Source organism: Nomascus leucogenys, chromosome 18 (genome assembly GCF_006542625.1).
Source record: "Nomascus leucogenys isolate Asia chromosome 18, Asia_NLE_v1, whole genome shotgun sequence".
Lineage (NCBI taxonomy): Eukaryota > Metazoa > Chordata > Mammalia > Primates > Hylobatidae > Nomascus > Nomascus leucogenys.
In genome coordinates this window covers 100222278-100244470 of record NC_044398.1, presented here as the reverse complement: position 1 = coordinate 100244470, position 22193 = coordinate 100222278, and the positions used below count along the sequence as shown (strand labels likewise).

The window sequence follows — 22193 nt, the reverse complement described above, 5'->3', positions numbered from 1 at the left end:
ATTCCTCGCAGCACTCACTTCCAGTGTTTCACACCTGCTTGTCCTGGGCACAGGAAGCAGGGCATGTTTCAGAGGCTCAGAGCCAAGTACTTTTGGGGTCTGGGTACTGCACAGAGAGGGCCCAGGCACTTGTTCTGCTTGCCGTGTGCCCCACCACGCCTGCGCTGAGGACCAGCCTCAGTCCATCCTGCCCAGAAGGCTGGGAGCACACATGCGGCCTGGAAGCCAGAAGGCCTCTCAAGAGACCCTGCTTGCAGCCCTGTGGGAGGTGTTGGATGAGGGCTGGGGTCTCCAGATAAAAAGGTAATTCGAGAAACCCTCCCAGGCAGCTGGGAGGTGGGAGGCTATGGCATTAACCCCAGGTTCTGTCCTTCCTGAAGGTCTGGTCTCCCTCTGGAGGGCAGGATGCTTTTGCAGACATCGTCCTCACCCCCCTACCCTGTTCCCACCCTCCCTAGCACCTGTCCTGGCTGGTAATTGTCTAGTTATTTGTAATGTAAGCTCCAGGAAGCCAGTGTGCAAATGGGAGGGGCTCCACTCACCAAAGCTTCCCAGTCTTGGGCCCCAGGCCAGGCAGGTCTGGAGGAAGGCTTGCACCACAGGGTCCCCCACCAGGCCATGGAACTGGAAGCTGAAGGCCCACAGAAGCCACTGCCTGGGAGAACAAGCATAGGCAAGTGTGCCCATCATGGATTGTCACAGAGCGGAGGGAAAAGAGGCCACAGGAAGGACCAGCCCTGGAAGGCCCAACAAAGGAGTTGTGATGTCAACCTGACGGTGTCTGGAAGAGTTTCAAGCAGTTCAGAAGTTTGCATTTTAGGAACATCACTCCGAGGTGACAGCCACTAGGATGTCAGCGATGGCTGTCTCTGGGGGTGGTGCCCCGTGTGCTTTTTTTCTTTTTGCTGATCTGTATGTTTTCTGCAGTGAATGTGGTTTACCTGTGCATGTTATCTTCCTAGGGCTGCCATAAGTCACCATGAACTTGGTGGCTTCAAAGCACAAAAGTGGGCTCCCCTACAGCTCTGGAGGCCAGAAGGCAGAGACCAAGGTGTGGACAGGGTCGTGCCCCCTCCAAAGGCTCTGGGAGAGGATCTGCAGGGCCTCTTCCAGCTTCTGGCTCCTCCTGGAGATCCCTGGCATGGGCACCACTCCAATCTCTGCCTGGGTCTCCTACGGCCTCTTCCCCGGGGTGCCTGTGTCCTCTTCTTGTAAGGATGTCAGTAATTGGATTTAGGGCCTACCCTAAATTCATGATGATTTCATCTTCAGATCTTTAACTCAATTATATCTGCAAAATCTCTTATTCCAAATAAGGTCACCTTCTGAATGTCTAGGTGGTTGTGAAGTTTTGGGGCACCACCGTCCACCACACTACAATGAATAATAGAAATAAAGTTCAAAGGGAAACTAAAAAATCATTCTAGGGCTGGGTGCCATGGCTCACACCTGTAATCCCAGCACTTTGGGAGGTTAAGGCAGGAGGATAGTTTCAGCCCAGGAGTTCAAGACCAGCCTGGGCAACACAGGGAGACACAATCTATACAAAAAACTCCACCTCTACTAAAAATACAAAAATTAGCTGGGTGGTGGCGTACACCTGTAATCCCAGCTACTTGGGAGTCTGAGGCACAAGAATTGTAGTGCGTGGAGATCGTGCCACTGCACTCCAGCCCGGGTTAGGAGTGAGACTCTGTCTCAAAAAAAGACAAAAGACACGAAGAGAAATTTCTCCAAAGAAGATGTACAAACAGCTAACAAGCACATGAAAAGATTCTCAGCATCATCAGTCATTAGGGTACTGCAAACCAGGTTTTGTCACTATTCATGGGCATTAAATGTGCTGACTCACGCACAAAACATTCCATAAGGAATATCAGTGGATGTACAGGAAAGGGTCTTATTGGAGGTGCTGGGGTCTTTAACCAGAAAGGAAAAGCCTTTGCCACTTTGCTATGCCACTCCAGAGGTGCGTTTGGCTTACAGAAGCACCGTCCACAGATGCACAGTTCAGACACTCAAACCTGCGATCACATCTCCTGCAAGAGATGGGGGTGGTGGGGGTGGGTCTCCCAGCTCTAGCATCTGAGATGAGTACATCCTCCCATGGGCAAGTGAAAAACAAATCTTAAAGCCGGATGCGGGCCGGGTGTGGTGGCTCACGCCTGTTAATACCAGCACTTTGGGAGGCTGAGGTGGGCATATCACCTTAGGTCAGGAAATCGAGACCAGCCTGACCAAATATAGTGAAACCTCGTCTTTACTAAAAATATAAAAATTAGCCAGGCGTGGTGGCACACGCCTGTAATCCCAGCTACTCGGGAGACTGAGACAGGAGAATCACTTCAACCTGAGAGACAGGCTGCAGTGAGCCGACATCACGCCATTGCACTCCAGCCTGGGTGACAAGAGTGAAACCACGTCAAAAAAAAAAAAAAAAAAGAACAACAACAACAACAAAAAACAAGGGCCAGATAGGGTGTCATGCACGGGTAGTCCCAGCTACTTGGGTGGCTGAGGTCAGAGGATCGCTTGGGCCCCAAATTCGAGAACAGCCTGGGCAAGACCCTGCCTCTTAAAAACACCCCCAAATCGTAATATCAAATATAAATCCTTGCACTCAAATGGACAGTTCATTACGTGGTACCGCGTCCTGTTGCGGATCAAGGCCACCTGAGTTGGTTAGGACAGCTAAGCGGGACGTCCAAAGCTGCTCGCCAGCGGTGGGGCTAGATATGAACTTGTGCCCGAGCAGCCCAGCGTCTTACAACTCTGCTGTGAGGAAGGCTGGCTGATTATGAGGCCCAGAATCACGGGCTTAGAAACATTAACAGGAAGTACGGTACCGAAAAGTGGAAACTTTAAGGTGCTTATTATTTTCCTCCTGCCTTGTTCCTGTATGCGCCGCTTCACCGGCATCACGTCCCGGGTCTGGTGGGACCCCGGCCTGACTGCCCTACCGGAAGCTAAGAGAACTCCTCCCCCAGGGGCAGCAGTCGGGCCTCGGCCCGGTCTACAGCGAGAGAGCGTGGCCAATGCCATGGGTAGCTGGTTGGGCCTCTGGTGCAGGTCTAGGGCCTGCAGCCAGGCTCGAGGCCTCCGGGGGTGCCCGCTGGCTGGGGTCTGAGGCGGCTTCTCTCGGGTACGGGAAGGTGGACTGTTGTGCAGCCGTGGGCTCGCTCGGGAAACCCACAGTCACACGAAAGCGGCAACACCACCGCGCCTGGGATATCATCTCCCAACATGGAGAGACAAAATGGCCGCCGCGCCCCGAGCCGAAATTACATCCGGGCTCCGCGACACGCCCGAACCACAACTCCCAGAATGCTCTGCATCGACAGCGGAGACGAGACGCGCTCGGGTACCGCTTAGCTGGCGCTAGGCCCTGTGCTCCTCCCCTCAGCGGAAGGCCTACGAATACGCGGTGTCTTACGTCGCTTCCTCCGTTCTTCGTTGCACTGGCCAACGGGACGCTTAGTCTTTCGGCAACGGGGTGAAACCTTCCTTGTGCCTGAAAAAACGGTACTTCCCGGTGTGGTTTCGGCGCCTGCGCAAAAGCCCGCGGGGCGCACTCCAGTTCCCGGCAGGCCCCGCGACGCGCGTTTGCGTGCTGACGCACGCAGTTAGTCGTGCTGACGTGCAGCACGGCCCAGGCGGGGTGCGAGTGGCGCAGTCGGAGCCCGCTGCGGCCCCTGAGGAAGCGAGGAGGCGTCGGCGTCGGCTGAGGCGGGCGGACCGGCGAGGCGAGGCGGCGGCCCCAGACCCCGAGGGACTCAGAGCTCGAGCAGCGGCAGCGGCGGCGGCAAGACCTCTCCCCCTCGGAGGCGGCGGGCGGAGGCGGCGGGTGAGAGGGTGAGGGAGCCAGCGAGCCGAGTGGGGGAGGGGCGGCGGCTCCGGCGCGAGGCCAAAGCGCGCGGAGAACGGCCCAGGCCGCCGAGCTCCTCCGCGCGCACGCGCGCTCTCTGTCCTTCGCTGGCGCGGACGCCCTCGCCTCCCTTCCCCCTTCCCGCCGTTCCTGTCGCGCGCGGGCTTCGACCCCCCCCGCCCCTCCCCCATGACAACGGCGCTCGCTGCCGCCTGTACTCGGGTTCGCGAGCGCCCTTGGCGAGGGGGGAGCGCGCGCGCCTCGGCTTCACTCCTCCCCCCCACACTTGCGGCCGAGGTGGCCTTCCCGCAGCTGCTGCTTTCAGCCCTTAAGTGGCGGGGAAGGGGCGGCGGCGGGGGGCCTGCTCCTGGACCCTCGCCCCCGGTTCCAGATCTCCTTTCCTCGGGCTTCTCTTCGGCGTTGGGCTGCCCGTGCCGGGGGCCTCCCAGACTGCGGGACGCCGCGCAGCCCCCTCCCCCATTCCGCAAGGGCGAAAATAGGCCCCCGGCGCTGCGGGGAGGGCCTTGAACTCCGTGGGCCGGATTTAAATGGTTTAGGACTCCTGGCTATCAGTCTTTGAGTTGTTAGCGGCGGGGAGAAACCCCAAATCTTAAAAACTGTGAAGAAAGTGAACGTGTTCCGTTTACACTTGTAAGGTAGACCCTGCGTTCCCTTTTTACACTTTTTCACCGTCTCCCGAGAATTCGTGTTAAAACTAAGGAGGCTTTTGGAGACCTTCGTTGGGAAGAAAACGCCGGACTCATAAGTTTTCTGGTTGGTTTCAGGCGTTATTTGGCACACAGCTCTTCTGAAGCTTGGTTTCCACTCGGCTTCAGTTAGGACGAATCTGGATCAGAATTTCCGAGTGTTGGTTGCCTTTCATCCTAAGTGCGTGGGCTTAGGGCTCTTCTAAAGCTACTATTTTCGCTTTCTGGGTTCTTTGTGTCCACTCAGCCGCGCTGGAGCGCCCCGGTGCTGAGCTGGCTGTGCTTGCCGATGTCCATTTTCTTGGACAACCCTTGTCTCCCCTTTTGGTACCGTTTCCTTTTTCGCATATTTTAATGTTGAATTTAAATATGTCTTTCTACTTCCTTGTTATCTTACCACTCAGATAATTTCCCAACAGAAAAGGGTCTTTTTGTCTTCCTTTGTACCTTTCACTTTCTGCTTTTAGCTTGGGTACCTTTTGCATATCCACTGTCTGTGGCCCCCACTTTAAGAGTTTTATAATATCGTTTGGTTTGGTGATTTGTGTGTGGTGTTGATCTTCCTACTTTGTGTCTTAACACACCCCTTAGATGCTGTGGGATCGTCGTCTTTTTTTGTGGGGTAGGGGTGGCTCATTCCCTAAAAGTTCTCCGAAACATTGTGACCTAATATCCCTTGCTTAGCACCTACTGGTTTTCTTTTTTTTTTTTCTGAGACGGAGTCTAGCTCTGTTGCCAGGCTGGAGTGCAGTGGCGCGGTCTCGGCTTACTGCAACCTTTCCCCTCCCAGGTTCAAGCGATTCTCCTGCTTCAGCCTCCGGAGTTGGCTGGGATTACAGGCAGTCGCCGCTGCCCAGCTAATTTTTGTATTTTTAGTAGAGACGGAGTTTCACCGTGTTGGCCAGGCTGGTGTCAATCTCCTGACCTGGTGATCCGCCCACCTCGGCCTCCCCAAGTGCTGGTATCATAGGCGTGAGCCACCGTACCCGGCCTGGTTTTCCCTTCTTAAGGAGTGGGAGGATTTTTGTGTGAGGTGGTATGGAAGTGTGGGTGAATGGTTAAGCTGAAGAATTAATTGCAGGTCAAAAACATGCTGCAGGGGAAGCAGAAATTAGGTGGGGTAGGGGAGAGGCAAAGAAGGACCTAGTTTTAAACTGTGAGGAGAAGTGGTACTAGAAGATGAAAATGAGGATTGGGGTGTAGAGAAATTGATTTTTTGAGCCATAAAGTTTTTCATTTTTTTCCTGGATTTCTGCTTGCCTTATCCAGGTTTAGCCTCTTCTGTCACCTTCTGCTTTCGATATTGGGTCTGCTACTGGGATTGGGTAGGGACCCATCCTTAGGCTGGGCACACACTCTGTGTGCGCGTGCATGCGCTAGTATATTTTTCCAAACATTTGTATGATGCTGCTTCATTTTGGAATTTTCTAAATGCATCCTTCCCTTCTATCCAGTTCTTACACATCTTTAATTACTCTCTCCACTTTGCCTATTCTGTAGGGTTTTTTCTCAGTAGTTTTTCCTCATATGTGTATGTTCTAGGAAACTATCTTGGAGAGGATGAGGATGAAAGAGTGTATGTAATAGGAGAAGGGAATAGAGTATGTGTAGCCAAGGAATCTAACCAGAAAAGCTGTCACTTGAGAACTTTTCAGAATCACGTTAGGGTTGGGACAAGTTGAAAGGCTGGAACCTGGGAGGAGGCATGGGGTTAACACAGGAGAGAAGGAAGAGGCAGGGCTGGGAGATAAAAACTAGGAAATGCTATCCAGGGGATTGGTGGGGAAAGCCAACAGTTGGACATTAATGAAAGTGGGGTGTAGAGAGGGTTTGTAGATAGATTTAGGGCAAGGTATATGGAGAAGGTATGGGAACGGTTGGAACAGAGGAGACTGGTTTGATGTGTTTAAATAGAGCAGAGTTGAAAACAGGTAATATTTGACAGCTGGCAAGACTTGGAGGAACTGCAAATTGTGGTAAATCCTATTGAGAGGAAGGAAATTGAAGGAATAAAATATCAGGATAGTTGATAGGATCTTTAAATATTTGGAATCAAGGAAATGGCCCTTACCTGGGAGGTGAAGCATATGACGATTATCCAAGGCTCGTGTGTGTTTCTCATGTGCATGCTGGCCTTTAGTTGGGGCGTGAGGCTGCACTTTCTGAACCAACTAGTCTGCTGTTCAGATACCTAGGGGCTGTGTAGTTTATTTCGTATTTATATAGGGTGGTCTGAAATCCTTAGGTAAGTTTTTGAGAGAGTCTTTGGACATGGACTAGAGGCCGTTGGGTGCCACAGATCTATGTCTGGTATTTGTTGTGACCAGGAGGCCTTGGTTGGTTACCAGAGGTTAGGAGTTAGAGTAGTTGGTAAAGACACCACTTGTGCATTTTGGGGCCAAAGGAGAACAAAAAGGGACAGTGTGGAGAGATTTTAGAGGAACAAAATCTTTGTTTGCCTAGGGTGGAAAAAGAAGAAAATTTAGGTGCAGGGAGGGATTATTTAGAACTCCGTGCAAGGGCATTGAGAGAAAGGTTAAGAACTGGGCTGTGATTTGGTAGAAAGAAAATTTGGAAGGAGGAAGTGGTTTTCTTGGGAGACCAGGAGGATGGTGGAGCATTATACAGCAAAGACTTAGTGTGAAGATAAATGTTGAATTAGGGATGAAGGAGAGCAGGGACTTGGGTGTGGGGCGGTAAGTGGTTAGTTTGAGGCCAGGGGCCTGACCCGTGTCTCCCCGCTCCCCCTCAGGAGCGGTGGTGCCCCCCCCCGGGCACGGGGCCATGTACAACGGGATCGGGCTGCCGACGCCCCGGGGCAGCGGCACCAACGGCTACGTCCAGCGCAACCTGTCCCTGGTGCGGGGCCGCCGGGGTGAGCGGCCTGACTACAAGGGAGAGGAGGAACTGCGGCGCCTGGAGGCTGCCCTGGTGAAGCGGCCTAATCCTGACATCCTGGACCACGAGCGCAAGCGGCGCGTGGAGCTGCGATGCCTCGAGCTGGAGGAGATGATGGAAGAGCAGGGGTGAGGGAGAGCTGGGGGAGAGTCAAGCACTGAATGAGCGCAGAGCTGGGGGTGTTAGATGGGATGTAGGGAGCTTAGGGTGGTTGAAAGAGGCCTGGCAAGGAGTTGTGGTAGGGGAGGAGGCACATGAGCTCTAGAGAATTGAAAACAGTTAAGGGACAGTGCAGAGTGGGAAATGAGAAGACTTGTGTCTGGGGCATAGATGGGAGCCGGAGGGACTAAATGGAGGCACATGGGAGAAGGGAGGGGCCATTGAGGAACAAAAATGTGTTGTAAGGAGGAGATGGGAAAGCAGAGACCAGGTAGGGGAGCTAGGTAAGCTGATAGGTGTTGTCATTGGTAGAAAAGAAGAAGATAAATGGATGTAAGGGTTGAGGCCTTGGAAAGTAGCATAGGCAGGAAAAGAGAAATTAGAAGAGTACTTGAAGAAGAGGGAATCATGGGCTGGGAAGGGAAATTTTGGAAAAGGAGCACATTAAGGCAGAAAACTCTTTTAGAGCAGTGGTTTTAAACTTCAATGGTGACCTTTTTATACAGTATCCCTCACTTTGGAATCCCAGGAAATAAAAGGCACGTTCTTGTTGAAGTTGGGGAGGAGCACTTGGAACCCTGCTTGCTCAATTTTTTTCTTTTGGCCCCTGAAGTGTAGCATATTTAAAATCCACTGTTCTAGAGGGAGTAGTAAGTAGAGGGAAGAAAGATGATGGGAAAAAATCAGACAGAAGAGAAGGGACTTTTGGGTGAGCGAAAAGTTCTGTGTGTGCATGGAGAGGGAGGGGCCCCTTTTGGGAATGAGGGAAATGGAAACCTGGGACTGGGGAAAGTGTCCTGTCAAGCTTAACCCTGAAGGGATTTGTTCTTCAGGTACGAGGAACAGCAAATTCAGGAAAAAGTGGCGACCTTTCGACTCATGTTGCTGGAGAAGGATGTGAACCCTGGGGGCAAGGAAGAGACCCCAGGGCAGAGGCCAGCGTGAGTGTTGCACTCTCCCTCGATGACTCTGGACTCTACTCTGGCTGCTGGCTGCTGCTGCTGTCCTTTTCCTTACGTGGGACTTCCTCCCTGCTTTCGTCTGCCTTTCCCGTGCCTTATTTGGCTCCTGCTTATACTTGTGTTCTTAATATGGCTCTGTCCTTTATGTTTTTGCCCTTCAGACTTTTGCCCTTCTTTTCTCTAGGGTCACGGAGACTCACCAGTTGGCAGAATTGAATGAGAAGAAGAATGAAAGACTCCGTGCTGCCTTTGGCATCAGTGATTCTTACGTAGATGGCAGCTCTTTTGATCCTCAGCGTCGTGCCCGAGAAGCTAAACAACCAGCTCCTGAGCCTCCCAAACCTTACAGGTATACAAGGCCAAGAAACCACTGTCCGCTTCTTTTCTTGATTGTAAGCGCTTTGCTCTACTTTTTTCCTTTTGTGGGCTGTTTTTTTCCCAAACTCTTCAGATTTTGTTCTTTTGAAGTTGAGGTGTCCAAGAAAATTTGTCCAAGGGTTAGTCACAGTGGGTCACGCCTGTAATCCCGACATTTTGGGAAGCTCAGGCAGGAGATCACTTGAGGCCAGGAGTTTGAGACCAGCCTGGGCGATATAGTGAGGCCCCATCTCTACAAAAAGAAGACTCTGTCTTTTAAAGAAAAGAAAGGAATGTTTGTCCTACCACCTATCTCTTCTGCTTTTCATTTTTCCCCAGCCTTGTTCGGGAGTCTAGCAGTTCTCGCTCACCCACCCCAAAGCAGAAGAAGAAGAAAAAGAAGAAAGATAGAGGACGGTAAGTTAGTTGGAAAGTTACTCTGATAGCCAGAGGACCAGTCCTGTGGTGTACTTTCTCTCTGGAAGTGGACAGTTCTGGCTTCCACAAAGCAGGAGATAGTTGTCAGGGAGGAGGGAGTTACCATTGAGGCCTCAGCTAGAAGAAATATCTGAGTTTTTCAGTGGGGAAGTGTTGAGTTTGCAGTTCTGCTAATTAAGATTGGCCAGCAGCGTTTTGGATTCTGCATTTTTTTTTCATTTTGAGGTTTGTTGACTTAAGGAGTTACTCGTACTTGTTGGAGAAGGAAGAAATAAGTCCTGGGCTTAGGTCTGGGGCATTAGTGCTATTAGGATGTTCAAGTGTTTTAGAAACCTTTTTAGGGGAGAGGTTGTAAGTGGGAGGGCCAGGAAAGAAGCCAAGCAGAATGATCTTGCTTCTGAATCCATCTTTAGCAGGTCAGAGAGCAGCTCTCCTCGACGGGAGAGAAAGAAAAGCTCAAAGAAGAAGAAGCACAGGTACGAGGTGGGAATGGTTGAATGATTGGAGAAGGTTTGCTGAATTCAGGCAGAGGTGTTTCTTATGTTTTTTTCTTTTTATTCCAACAGGTCAGAATCTGAGTCCAAGAAGCGTAAGCATAGGTAAGAGCTCTTTAACTCATAGGGGGCGCAGTGGCATGTGGAGTGGTGATTTCTTTTTCTTGGAGTGAAGCTCAATTCCTTGATCTTTCTTGGGTCAACACTCACTCTTTCCATTTCACTTTTGGTTTTATTTCCTTTTTTAAAGAAGTTGCTTTTAACAACCTTTCCTTATTTCCCAGGTCTCCCACTCCAAAGAGCAAACGTAAATCTAAGGACAAAAAGCGAAAGCGGTGAGTGAATTTGTGGGGAATTTGCTTAGGAAGTAAGTGAACGCCACCTTAGTGGGAGGGGGTTAAGTTATGTCCCTGACTGGGAAAGGGTTGGGGGATAGGTGAGGAGAATCCAGGGCAGGTACAGCAGTACCCTGAGCTGTGGCGGTGGTCTTCCTTCAGGTCTCGAAGTACAACACCAGCTCCCAAGAGCCGCCGGGCCCACCGTTCAACTTCTGCTGACTCTGCTTCCTCCTCCGATACTTCCCGCAGTCGGTAAGGGGTAGTCCAGGAGGAAGGGAGGGAGAGGGAATGATGGGTTAATTAATTTAATATTTATTGAGCGCCCACGGTGTGCTAGGCGCTGCACAGACCATTCGGAAGACACGGTCCCTGCCCTCTAGGAGCTGACAGGCTAAAGCAACAGGATGGACAGACATATACATTTCCCCTTCTCTTTTTTTTTGTTTTTGTTTTTGTTTATTTGTTATTTTTGTTTCGTTCTGATGTATATGGACTGCCAGAATAGGGGGGGTGGTGGTTTGTTCGTGGTGTCTGGGGGAGGAAGGAATCCTTACCCTGGCTTCCTTAATCGGGGAAGGCTTCCTGAAGGAGGTGGGCTCAGAGGTGAGTTGTGAATGCAGCGGGTAGGGAGTGGGTTGGGTGAATGGTTTGGGGGAGGTGAGTAAAGGGGTAGAGGGAGAACATTCTTTGGGATTGTGTTGGGAAGAGAAGAACCAAAGCGGACTGTACTTGCATCTCAGTGAACGATTTGAGTTGTGTGACTAAGAAGGCTTTTTGGAAGAGGGTTGTACAGTTAGGAAAGGTGGGTGGGAGTTGGGGAGGGGGTTTTCTGTTCTCCCTTTGAGCTGATTTCCTTCCTCTCCCGCGTCCTCAATTAACTCCTGCAGGTCTCGAAGTGCTGCAGCTAAAACTCATACAACTGCCTTGACTGGGCGAAGTCCTTCCCCTGCTTCAGGGCGACGAGGGGAGGGAGATGCGCCTTTCAGTGAACCGGGTACCAGCACACAACGGCCTAGTAGCCCGGAGCCTGCTACAAAACAGCCTAGCAGCCCTTATGAAGACAAAGACAAAGACAAGAAGGAGGTATGTTCCTGAGTTGGTGATGGTCGTTGGATTGCAAATGTGTAGATTTAGGGTAGATGTGATGTGAAAGGGAGAGGTAATAACTTACTAAAATAAATTCAGTTTTTTTTTTCTGCATTCCTCTCCCAGTTCTTTTACTGCATCTGCAGAACTTTTAGTATTGTTACTAGACTGAATTGTGAACCCTTTAGAATCAAATCTCGCTGGATATTAGGTTTTATATTGTATCTTGTTTATACGTAGATAGAACTGGAACAAGAGTTGTATTTTACCTGTGTACTCCATATGATGCCTCTAGTTTCTTCTGTTTTTTCATTAAATGCTGGTCATGTCTCACCAAAACTTTTTAATCCATTGGGTTGCCAGCAGTAGTTTGAATGAAACACTGAAATAGTCTTTGGTAGTCTTCTGTTCTAATTTTAAGCATTAATCATTTCCTCTTGCTTCAGTGATTACAGTGTGAATTCTTGGTCTCTGTCATCAATTTTCCATGTCATCCAGGGTTACCTTTCCAAATTACAAGTTGGTTGACCTCAGAAACTTAGCTACTTCCGTATTGCTTTTGAAATATATTTAAGGCTTTTAATAATCTGGTCTTTTTTTCATCTCCTGTGCTCTACCCATCCTGGCCTGCTTTTTTACTCTTCACACAAATCATGTTTTCACATCTTTATTCATGCTGTTTCTTTTCCTTTAATAGAGTTATTCTTCAAAGGTGAAGTTGCCATTCGCTTTAGGAAACTGCTTATTTTTCCATTTAAAGATAGTTTTTTTCCGTTCTTAAGACATTTTGTAGTGGTATTTGTTAAATGTAGTACATTAGTTATTTGCACTTTGTGTTTCTTTCAGTTTTAAGATTCTGACTATCCATATCTTCATATGTTTTCACTGCTTTATATGATTCCTTGTTATTGAATGAAAGTGATCGCTTGTGGTCAGAGGGTGTGTAAAAGAAAAGTTATCATTGGAAAGGGTGTTGGGATCTTAGGGGTGATGTGAAGTTTTGGCGTTTATGAATCTCTATCCCTACTCTCTCTTCCACTCTTAGAAATCTGCAACTCGACCTAGCCCCTCTCCGGAAAGGAGCAGCACAGGCCCAGAACCACCTGCTCCCACTCCGCTCCTTGCTGAGCGACATGGCGGCTCCCCACAACCCCATGCAACAACCCCCTTAAGCCAGGAGCCAGTGAACCCCCCATCTGAGGCCTCTCCAACTCGGGGCCGTTCACCACCTAAGTCTCCCGAGAAACTTCCCCAGTCTTCTTCCTCAGAGAGCAGCCCACCATCCCCTCAACCTACCAAAGTTTCTCGGCATGCCAGCTCTTCCCCAGAAAGTCCTAAACCTGCTCCAGCTCCGGGGTCCCACCGAGAGATTTCTTCTTCTCCCACATCCAAGAATCGCTCACATGGCCGAGCAAAACGGGATAAATCGCATTCTCATACCCCCTCCCGTAGGGTGGGGAGGTCCCATAGCCCTGCCACCACTAAGAGAGGGCGATCTCGGTCTCGAACCCCTACCAAGAGAGGTCATTCTCGATCCCGATCTCCCCAGTGGCGTAGGTCCAGGTCTGCACAGAGGTGGGGAAGATCTAGAAGCCCCCAGCGACGTGGCCGCTCTAGGTCTCCTCAGCGACCAGGCTGGTCTAGGAGCAGAAATACCCAGAGAAGAGGCAGGTCTAGGTCAGCAAGGCGAGGGAGGTCCCACTCTAGATCGCCAGCCACTAGGGGCAGATCTCGTTCTAGATCACCAGCCCGTCGGGGCAGGTCCCGCTCTAGAACACCTGCCAGGCGGAGATCACGATCCAGAACACCCACCAGGCGTAGGTCTCGGTCTAGAACACCAGCCCGGAGAGGCAGGTCTCGGTCTAGAACACCTGCTAGGCGCAGATCTAGGACCCGATCACCAGCACGACGCAGGTCTCGTAGTAGATCACCAGCCAGGAGAAGTGGCAGGTCACGCTCTAGAACCCCAGCTAGACGTGGCCGCTCGCGCTCCAGAACCCCAGCCAGACGTGGCCGCTCACGCTCTAGAACCCCAGCTAGACGCAGTGGTCGCTCACGCTCCAGAACACCAGCCAGGAGAGGGAGGTCTCGGTCTAGGACACCAAGACGAGGAAGATCCCGCAGTAGAAGCTTAGTTAGACGTGGAAGATCTCACTCTAGAACACCTCAAAGAAGAGGCAGGTCTGGCTCATCTTCAGAGCGGAAGAACAAATCCAGAACATCTCAGAGAAGAAGCAGGTCCAATTCAAGCCCAGAAATGAAGAAGTCTCGCGTTTCTTCAAGGCGGAGCAGGTCTCTCTCTTCACCACGGTCCAAAGCAAAATCTCGCTTGTCTTTGAGGCGCAGCCTTTCAGGGTCTTCCCCATGCCCTAAACAAAAGTCACAGACACCACCCAGGCGCAGTCGCTCTGGATCCTCCCAACCTAAAGCTAAATCTAGAACGCCACCCAGACGTAGTCGCTCCAGTTCTTCACCACCACCTAAACAGAAATCTAAAACACCATCAAGACAAAGTCATTCCAGTTCATCTCCTCATCCTAAAGTGAAATCTGGAACACCACCGAGGCAAGAGTCTATAACAAGTCCCCAGGCCAATGAGCAATCTGTAACGCCACAGAGACGGAGCTGTTTTGAATCATCACCTGACCCTGAGTTGAAATCTAGGACCCCTTCTAGACATAGCTGCGCAGGGTCCTCTCCTCCTAGAGTGAAATCTAGCACACCTCCCAGACAGAGCCCATCTAGGTCATCATCTCCACAACCCAAAGTGAAGGCGATAATGTCACCAAGACAAAGAAGCCATTCTGGCTCCTCTTCTCCAAGTCCTAGTAGGGTGACATCGAGAACAACTCCACGGCAAAGCAGATCAGTGTCTCCCTGCCCCAACGTAGAATCCAGATTGTTGCCAAGATACAGTCATTCTGGGTCCTCCTCACCAGATACCAAAGTGAAACCTGAAACGCCGCCAAGACAGAGTCACTCAGGGTCTGTTTCACCATCCCCCAGAGTCAAGGCCCAAACTCCACCAGGGCCAAGTCTTTCTGGATCAAAGTCACCATGTCCCCAAGAGAAGTCTAAAGACTCACTAGTTCAAAGTTGCCCCGGATCCTTCTCTCTGTGTGCAGGAGTAAAATCTAGCACACCACCAGGCGAGAGCTATTTTGGCCTCTCTTCTCTGCAACTGAAAGGACAATCTCAGACTTCACCAGACCACAGATCTGACACTTCAAGTCCAGAAGTGAGACAGAGTCACTCAGAATCACCATCTCTGCAGAGCAAATCTCAAACATCACCTAAGGGAGGTCGGTCCAGGTCTTCATCTCCAATCACTGAGCTGGCGTCCAGATCTCCAATAAGACAAGATAGAGTTGAGTTGTCAGCGAGTCCTATGTTGAAATCTGGAATGTCTCCTGAGCAGAGCAGGTTCCAGTCTGACTCTTCTTCTTCACATCCTACAGTGGACTCGAATTCTCTCTTGGGGCAGAGTAGATCGGAGACTTCTGAATCAAAAGAGAAAATGGCCTTACCCCCTCAGGAGGATGCTACTGCATCGCCTCCTAGACAGAAAGACAAATTTAGTCCCTTTCCAGTACAGGATAGGCCTGAGTCTTCACTGGTATTCAAAGACACACCTAGAACCCCGCCAAGGGAAAGAAGTGGTGCTGGGTCATCTCCAGAAACAAAAGAGCAAAATAGTGCATTGCCTACGTCAAGCCAAGATGAAGAGTTAATGGAGGTGGTAGAGAAGTCCGAAGAACCCGCAAGCCAAATCCTGTCTCATTTGTCTTCAGAACTTAAAGAAATGTCCGCAGGTAACTTTGAGTCATGTCCTGAAGTAGAAGAAAGGCCTGCTGTGTCTTTGACTCTTGATCAGAGCCAGTCACAGGCTTCTTTGGAAGCAGTAGAAGTCCCTTCAATGGCCTCATCTTGGGGTGGGCCACATTTTTCTCCAGAACATAAAGAACTGTCTAACTCCCCACTCAGGGAGAACAGCTTTGGATCACCTTTAGAATTTAGAAACTCAGGCCCACTTGGTACAGAAACGAATACTGGATTTTCTTCTGACGTTAAAGAAGATTTGAATGGACCTTTTCTTAATCAGCTGGAAACAGATCCATCTCTAGACATGAAAGAACAATCGACAAGATCCTCTAGACGCAGCAGTTCTGAGTTATCCCCAGATGCAGTGGAAAAGGCAGGGATGTCTTCAAATCAGAGCGTCTCTTCACCTGTGCTTGATGCTGTACCCAGAACACCCTCGAGAGAAAGAAGTAGTTCTGCATCTTCTCCTGAAATGAAAGATGGTTTACCCAGAACTCCATCGAGGAGAAGCAGGTCTGGGTCTTCTCCAGGACTTAGAGATGGGTCTGGGACTCCCTCGAGGCACAGCCTGTCTGGGTCCTCTCCTGGAATGAAAGATATACCTAGAACACCATCTAGAGGGAGAAGTGAATGTGATTCTTCCCCAGAACCGAAAGCTTTGCCTCAGACTCCTAGGCCGAGGAGTCGTTCTCCATCATCCCCAGAGCTCAACAACAAGTGTCTTACCCCCCAGAGAGAAAGAAGCGGGTCAGAATCATCAGTTGATCAGAAAACTGTGGCTCGGACTCCCCTGGGGCAGAGAAGTCGTTCGGGATCTTCTCAAGAACTTGATGTGAAACCCAGTGCATCCCCTCAGGAAAGAAGTGAGTCAGACTCTTCTCCAGATTCTAAAGCCAAGACACGAACCCCACTTCGGCAAAGGAGTCGCTCTGGATCATCTCCAGAGGTTGACAGCAAATCTCGACCATCCCCTCGGCGCAGTAGGTCTGGTTCCTCCCCTGAAGTGAAAGATAAGCCAAGAGCAGCACCCAGGGCACAGAGTGGTTCTGATTCCTCTCCTGAACCTAAAGCTCCAGCCCCTCGGGCCCTTCCCAGACGAAGCAGATCAGGTTCATCAAGCAAAGGCAGAGGCCCTTCTCCTGAAGGAAGCAGCAGTACTGAGTCCTCTCCTGAACATCCGCCCAAATCCAGAACTGCTCGCAGAGGTTCCAGGTCATCACCAGAGCCCAAGACCAAGTCTCGTACACCACCTCGACGTCGCAGCTCTCGGTCATCTCCTGAGCTAACAAGGAAGGCCAGACTCTCCCGTAGAAGCCGCTCTGCCTCATCCTCACCAGAAACTCGCTCTAGAACTCCCCCAAGGCACCGGAGAAGTCCCTCAGTGTCTTCCCCGGAGCCAGCCGAAAAGTCAAGGTCTTCACGCCGACGGCGCTCAGCTTCATCTCCACGCACTAAGACAACCTCAAGGAGAGGCCGCTCTCCTTCGCCAAAGCCTCGTGGACTCCAGAGGTCCCGTTCCCGCTCAAGGAGAGAGAAAACAAGAACAACCCGACGTCGAGATAGGTCTGGATCTTCTCAGTCAACCTCTCGGCGAAGACAGCGGAGCCGGTCAAGGTCACGGGTTACTCGGCGGCGGAGGGGAGGCTCTGGTTATCACTCAAGGTCCCCTGCCCGGCAGGAAAGTTCCCGGACCTCCTCTCGACGCCGAAGAGGCCGCTCTCGGACACCCCCAACCAGTCGGAAGCGTTCTCGCTCACGCACGTCACCAGCCCCGTGGAAACGCTCTAGATCTCGAGCCTCTCCAGCCACTCACCGGCGATCCAGGTCCAGAACCCCCCTGATAAGCCGACGTAGGTCCAGGTCTCGAACGTCACCAGTCAGCCGGAGACGGTCAAGGTCCAGGACTTCAGTGACTCGACGAAGATCCCGGTCAAGAGCATCCCCAGTGAGCAGAAGGCGATCCAGATCCAGAACACCACCAGTAACCCGCCGTCGTTCAAGGTCCAGAACGCCAGCAACACGCCGCCGCTCCCGTTCTAGAACTCCACCAGTGACTCGCAGAAGGTCCAGATCTAGGACTCCACCAGTAACCAGGAGGCGATCTCGAAGCAGAACTTCACCTATCACTCGCAGAAGATCAAGATCCAGAACATCTCCGGTCACCCGAAGGAGATCTCGATCTCGCACATCTCCAGTAACTCGAAGAAGGTCCCGCTCTCGAACCTCACCAGTGACACGCCGCCGCTCTAGGTCCCGGACACCTCCAGCTATTCGGCGCCGCTCTAGATCTCGAACGCCACTGTTGCCACGCAAACGTTCTCGGAGTCGCTCACCACTTGCTATCCGCCGCCGCTCCAGATCCCGTACTCCACGAACAGCTCGGGGTAAACGGTCCTTAACAAGATCTCCTCCAGCCATCCGCAGGCGTTCTGCATCTGGAAGTAGTTCTGATCGTTCACGATCTGCTACTCCTCCAGCAACAAGAAATCATTCTGGTTCACGGACACCTCCAGTAGCACTCAACAGCTCCAGAATGAGCTGCTTCAGTCGTCCTAGCATGTCCCCAACACCTCTTGACCGCTGCAGATCACCTGGAATGCTTGAACCCCTTGGCAGCTCTAGAACACCCATGTCTGTCCTGCAGCAAGCCGGTGGCTCCATGATGGATGGTCCAGGTCCCCGAATACCTGACCACCAGAGAACATCTGTGCCAGAAAATCATGCTCAGTCCAGGATTGCGCTTGCCCTGACGGCCATCAGTCTTGGCACCGCTCGGCCTCCTCCGTCCATGTCTGCTGCTGGCCTTGCTGCAAGAATGTCCCAGGTTCCAGCCCCGGTGCCTCTCATGAGTCTCAGAACCGCCCCAGCAGCCAGCCTTGCCAGCAGGATTCCTGCAGCCTCTGCGGCAGCCATGAACCTAGCCAGCGCCAGGACACCTGCCATCCCAACAGCAGTGAACCTGGCCGACTCTCGAACGCCAGCTGCAGCAGCGGCCATGAACTTGGCCAGCCCCAGAACAGCAGTGGCACCTTCGGCTGTGAACCTGGCTGACCCTCGCACTCCCACAGCCCCAGCTGTGAACCTAGCAGGGGCCAGAACCCCAGCTGCCTTGGCAGCTCTGAGTCTCACAGGCTCTGGCACACCACCAACTGCTGCAAACTATCCCTCCAGCTCCAGAACACCACAGGCTCCAGCCTCTGCAAACCTGGTGGGTCCTCGGTCTGCACATGCCACAGCTCCTGTGAATATTGCCGGCTCCAGAACCGCTGCAGCCTTGGCCCCCGCGAGCCTCACCAGTGCTAGGATGGCTCCAGCATTGTCTGGTGCAAACCTCACCAGCCCCAGGGTGCCCCTTTCTGCCTACGAGCGTGTCAGTGGCAGAACCTCACCGCCGCTCCTTGACCGTGCTAGATCCAGAACACCACCGTCTGCCCCAAGCCAGTCTAGGATGACCTCTGAACGGGCTCCCTCCCCTTCCTCTAGAATGGGCCAGGCTCCTTCGCAGTCTCTTCTCCCTCCAGCACAGGATCAGCCGAGGTCTCCTGTGCCTTCTGCTTTTTCAGACCAGTCCCGTTGTTTGATTGCCCAGACCACCCCTGTAGCAGGGTCTCAGTCCCTTTCCTCTGGGGCAGTGGCAACGACCACGTCCTCTGCTGGTGACCACAATGGCATGCTCTCTGTCCCTGCCCCTGGGGTGCCCCACTCTGATGTGGGGGAGCCACCTGCCTCTACTGGGGCCCAGCAGCCTTCCGCATTAGCCGCCCTGCAGCCAGCAAAGGAGCGGCGGAGTTCCTCATCGTCGTCGTCGTCTTCTAGCTCGTCCTCTTCATCATCGTCGTCATCATCGTCATCGTCCTCCTCTGGCTCCAGTTCTAGTGACTCAGAGGGCTCTAGCCTTCCTGTGCAACCTGAGGTGGCACTGAAGAGGTGAGGGAGCTTGACTTTTAGAAATCTTCAGTGGGGAGGTATTGGGGATAGGTTGGGGAGCGGGGAGGGAGAAACCATGTCACAGGTGCTTGGCTCTTGGAGGAGGTATGGGGACCTTGACCCTCAAGCTGGGGGTAGGAGAGAATGCTGGGGCAGGGGGCGGGGGGAGGAGGAATGGGACGATAAAAGTCTCCGAAGGTTCATTCTCTAGAGGATAATGATGAGTTTTCCGTCTCTACAGAGGACAGAACTAGAGGAAATGGACTTAATTTTACAGCAGGAGGGATGGCAGTTAGACCTCAAGAGGAACTCCCTGGGCTGGAAGGATCTTCAGAGGTCATCCCATCCCTCTCCCTGCCTCCAGGCAGGACGGCCCCTTCCCCAGCCAACCTGCACTCACAGGGGCCTCCCCAAGCTGCGGCTCTCCGAGGAAGGAGACTACCCAGCTTCAGCTTCCACACCTGAGCCCAGAGGCCTTATTCCTCCATTAGGGACATTCTTGAGGTTTAACCTTGATCCCTTATGCTGCGGGCCCCAGCCTGTTGCTTCTGTTAGGAGAGGTTGGGTCAGCTCGCACCACTGCTCTCCAGAGAATTGCTGGCTCACATGGCTCGGAGAGCTCCCAGCGCCTTTCTCAGGCACCCCTCCCCCCACTGCCGTTCCTCCAGGCCAAGGAAGGTAGGGTTGGGGCTGGGGCAGCTTGTCTCCTTGTGACACTCTTCTCCTCCCACAGGGTCCCCAGCCCCACCCCAGCCCCAAAGGAGGCTGTTCGAGAGGGACGTCCTCCGGAGCCAACCCCAGCCAAACGGAAGAGGCGCTCTAGCAGTTCCAGTTCCAGCTCCTCCTCTTCATCTTCCTCCTCCTCCTCCTCCTCCTCTTCTTCCTCCTCCTCTTCCTCTTCTTCCTCTTCCTCCTCATCTTCCTCCTCCTCCTCGTCTTCCTCCCCTTCCCCTGCTAAGCCTGGCCCTCAGGCCTTGCCCAAACCTGCAAGCCCCAAGAAGCCACCCCCTGGCGAGCGGAGGTGAGTGCTGCCTTGCCTGAGATGGAAGGAGGGTGGGGGAGTGACTTGTCCAGAGAAGGGGCCCTGGGGTGTGAGCTCCCCGCTGGCTGTCTCACGTGGCCTTGGGCATCTGGTTGTAGGGGATGAGGCAGTTGCTCTCCTCTCCCCATGCTCGTTGCACCCTGTTCTGGCGAAGGGCTGCGCCATCCACAGTGGCGCTCAGGCCAGGACCAGGGGGTCCTTGGTTTCTTCCTCTCCCTCCCTCAACACATAGCCTGTTCCCAGGGTTCTAGCTTTGTCTCCCTGTTGCTACTGCCAGGGCTCTGGTCTGGCCACCATCATCTTCTCCCGACTCTGTCCACAGCCTCCTCCCTGTCTCCCCGTCTCCACGCCATTCTCTTCCACATGTAGCCAGAGGGACCTTTCTAAAACGCACATCTGGCTACTTCCCTCCACTCCACAAATCCTTCGGGACGCCCTGTGGCCTGCAGGACAAAGCCCCACCTCTGCGGGAGTGGCGTGTGAGGCTCTTCACCAACGGGCCTTGCCCGCCCTGTGTTCTCCTCCTGCCCGCCCCCACACATGCCCTGTGCTCCAGCCACACCCAGCGCCTTGCAGTCTAAGGAGAGCCCATGCCTTTGGACATGCTGTTCCTTCTGCCTGGAATTTCCTTGTCCGCCTGGTGAACTCCTCGTTCTGCAAGACTCCGCTCAAAACAGCACCTTCGAGAAGACTGCCCTGCCCCTGCCCTGCCCCGTGTCCCCCTCCCTTGGGTCCCCAGAGCCACGCACATCCAGCCCTGCTTCCCACACATGGGGCCGTGCGTGCCTTTCTTCACCACTGAGCTCCTTCAAGGGCAGGGACTGTCTTTTATCTTTGCATCCCCCGCTGCACCCTGTGCCTGCCCACTGGGCACTCGGTGGATGGTGTGCGGGCGGATGGGTGAGTGAGCGGACAAAGGTGGGTCTGAGGCTGGCCCTGTGTGGTGTGAGGTTTGGTGGTCAGGACCTGGGCGGGTGGTCCTGAGTGCTGGCCGGTGTGCTTGAAAGGGTGTGGTGCTATTGGGTCCTACTGTGTTCCCAGGTCCCGAAGCCCCCGGAAGCCAATAGACTCCCTTAGGGACTCTCGGTCCCTCAGCTACTCGCCTGTGGAGCGTCGCCGTCCCTCGCCCCAGCCCTCGCCACGGGACCAGCAGAGGTAAGGCCAACTGCAGGTGTCAGCACCCAACCCTGTCTGGCCGCCACTGCTTTCTACAAAGAAGAAAGCTTTGTGGCTCTGTAGTGCCTGAGGTGGTGCCACCCTGTGGCCTGATGTCTGTCCTGTGTTGCAGCAGCAGCAGTGAGCGGGGTTCCCGGAGAGGCCAGCGTGGGGACAGCCGCTCCCCCAGCCACAAGCGCAGGAGGGAGACACCTAGCCCTCGGCCCATGAGACACCGCTCCTCCAGGTGCGTGTCCTGGAAGGCTGAGGCCCCCTTCCAGGAGCCAGTTGTGGTGGTGGGTGGTGGCCCCATTTTGGGAGTGGACCAGAAACTGGCCTTGAGGGCTGGGGTGGGAACTCCCTCTTGACCCATATCTTCTGTTGCAGGTCTCCATAAATTGTCTTTGGGGGATTCAACCACACCCAGTGCTCTGGAGCCACAGGGAGTGTCCCTTCTTCCCCAGCAGAGCCATGGGAGGGTCCTTGTCTGCTCTCCTTTGAACCTTGGCAGCCCTTGGATGGAGGGCTCCCTTTCCCTCCCTTTTTTTTTTTTCTTTGTTCCTGTGAAATGTTAATCTCCGTGAGTTCTTCCTGGTTCATGTGTTCTGGGGGGTTTGGGGTGGGAGGGAATGCAGATTGGAGTTGGGGGAAGGGGAGGATACAGTTCAGGACACCCCAGCCTGGAGTCAGGGCCAGGGAGGCATGGCCCCACGTGTATCCAAAAGTTCCCAGGGGTGATTGTGATGGTGGTTGGGACTGGAGGTGTTGTGTAAGGTGTTCTTGGAAGGGGCAGGATTTGGAATTAGTTGGTCCCTACTGTCCCCCATGAGGTTGTGTACCCCTCCCCCCAACTTTTCACGTTTCTTAAAGGCATTTTGGTTTTTTAAAATCTGTACAGCAAGAGCAACTTTTTCTGTCAAATAAAAATGAGAAATGCAGGAAC

The 22193-nt window shown here is 52.9% G+C and overlaps 1 protein-coding gene across 11 annotated transcripts; it reads left to right on the top strand.

The window, feature by feature from the left end:
* The first annotated feature begins 877 nt into the window (after positions 1-877).
* Positions 878-22192, top strand: SRRM2 (serine/arginine repetitive matrix 2). Of its 11 annotated transcripts, none has more exons than XR_004026791.1 (15): positions 878-885; positions 7328-7598; positions 8463-8570; positions 8776-8940; positions 9288-9365; positions 9800-9862; positions 9953-9985; positions 10165-10215; positions 10378-10470; positions 11106-11301; positions 12350-19053; positions 19787-20074; positions 20418-21250; positions 21384-21497; positions 21638-22192. XR_004026791.1 is itself a non-coding variant. In XM_030798906.1 (14 exons), the coding sequence occupies exons 1-14, from the start codon at positions 7357-7359 to the stop codon at positions 21645-21647; spliced, it is 8256 nt and encodes a 2751-aa protein (XP_030654766.1). In that variant the 5' UTR covers positions 5571-7356; the 3' UTR covers positions 21648-22192. The 11 variants fall into 11 exon arrangements, 4 of the variants coding, with proteins under 4 accessions (XP_030654769.1, XP_030654767.1, XP_030654766.1 ...); XR_004026790.1 differs by lacking the exon at positions 878-885 and adding an exon at positions 3623-3852 and having other exon boundaries at positions 7325-7598; XR_004026793.1 differs by lacking the exon at positions 878-885 and having other exon boundaries at positions 5569-7598; positions 20652-21250.
* The last annotated feature ends 1 nt before the right edge of the window (position 22193 follows it).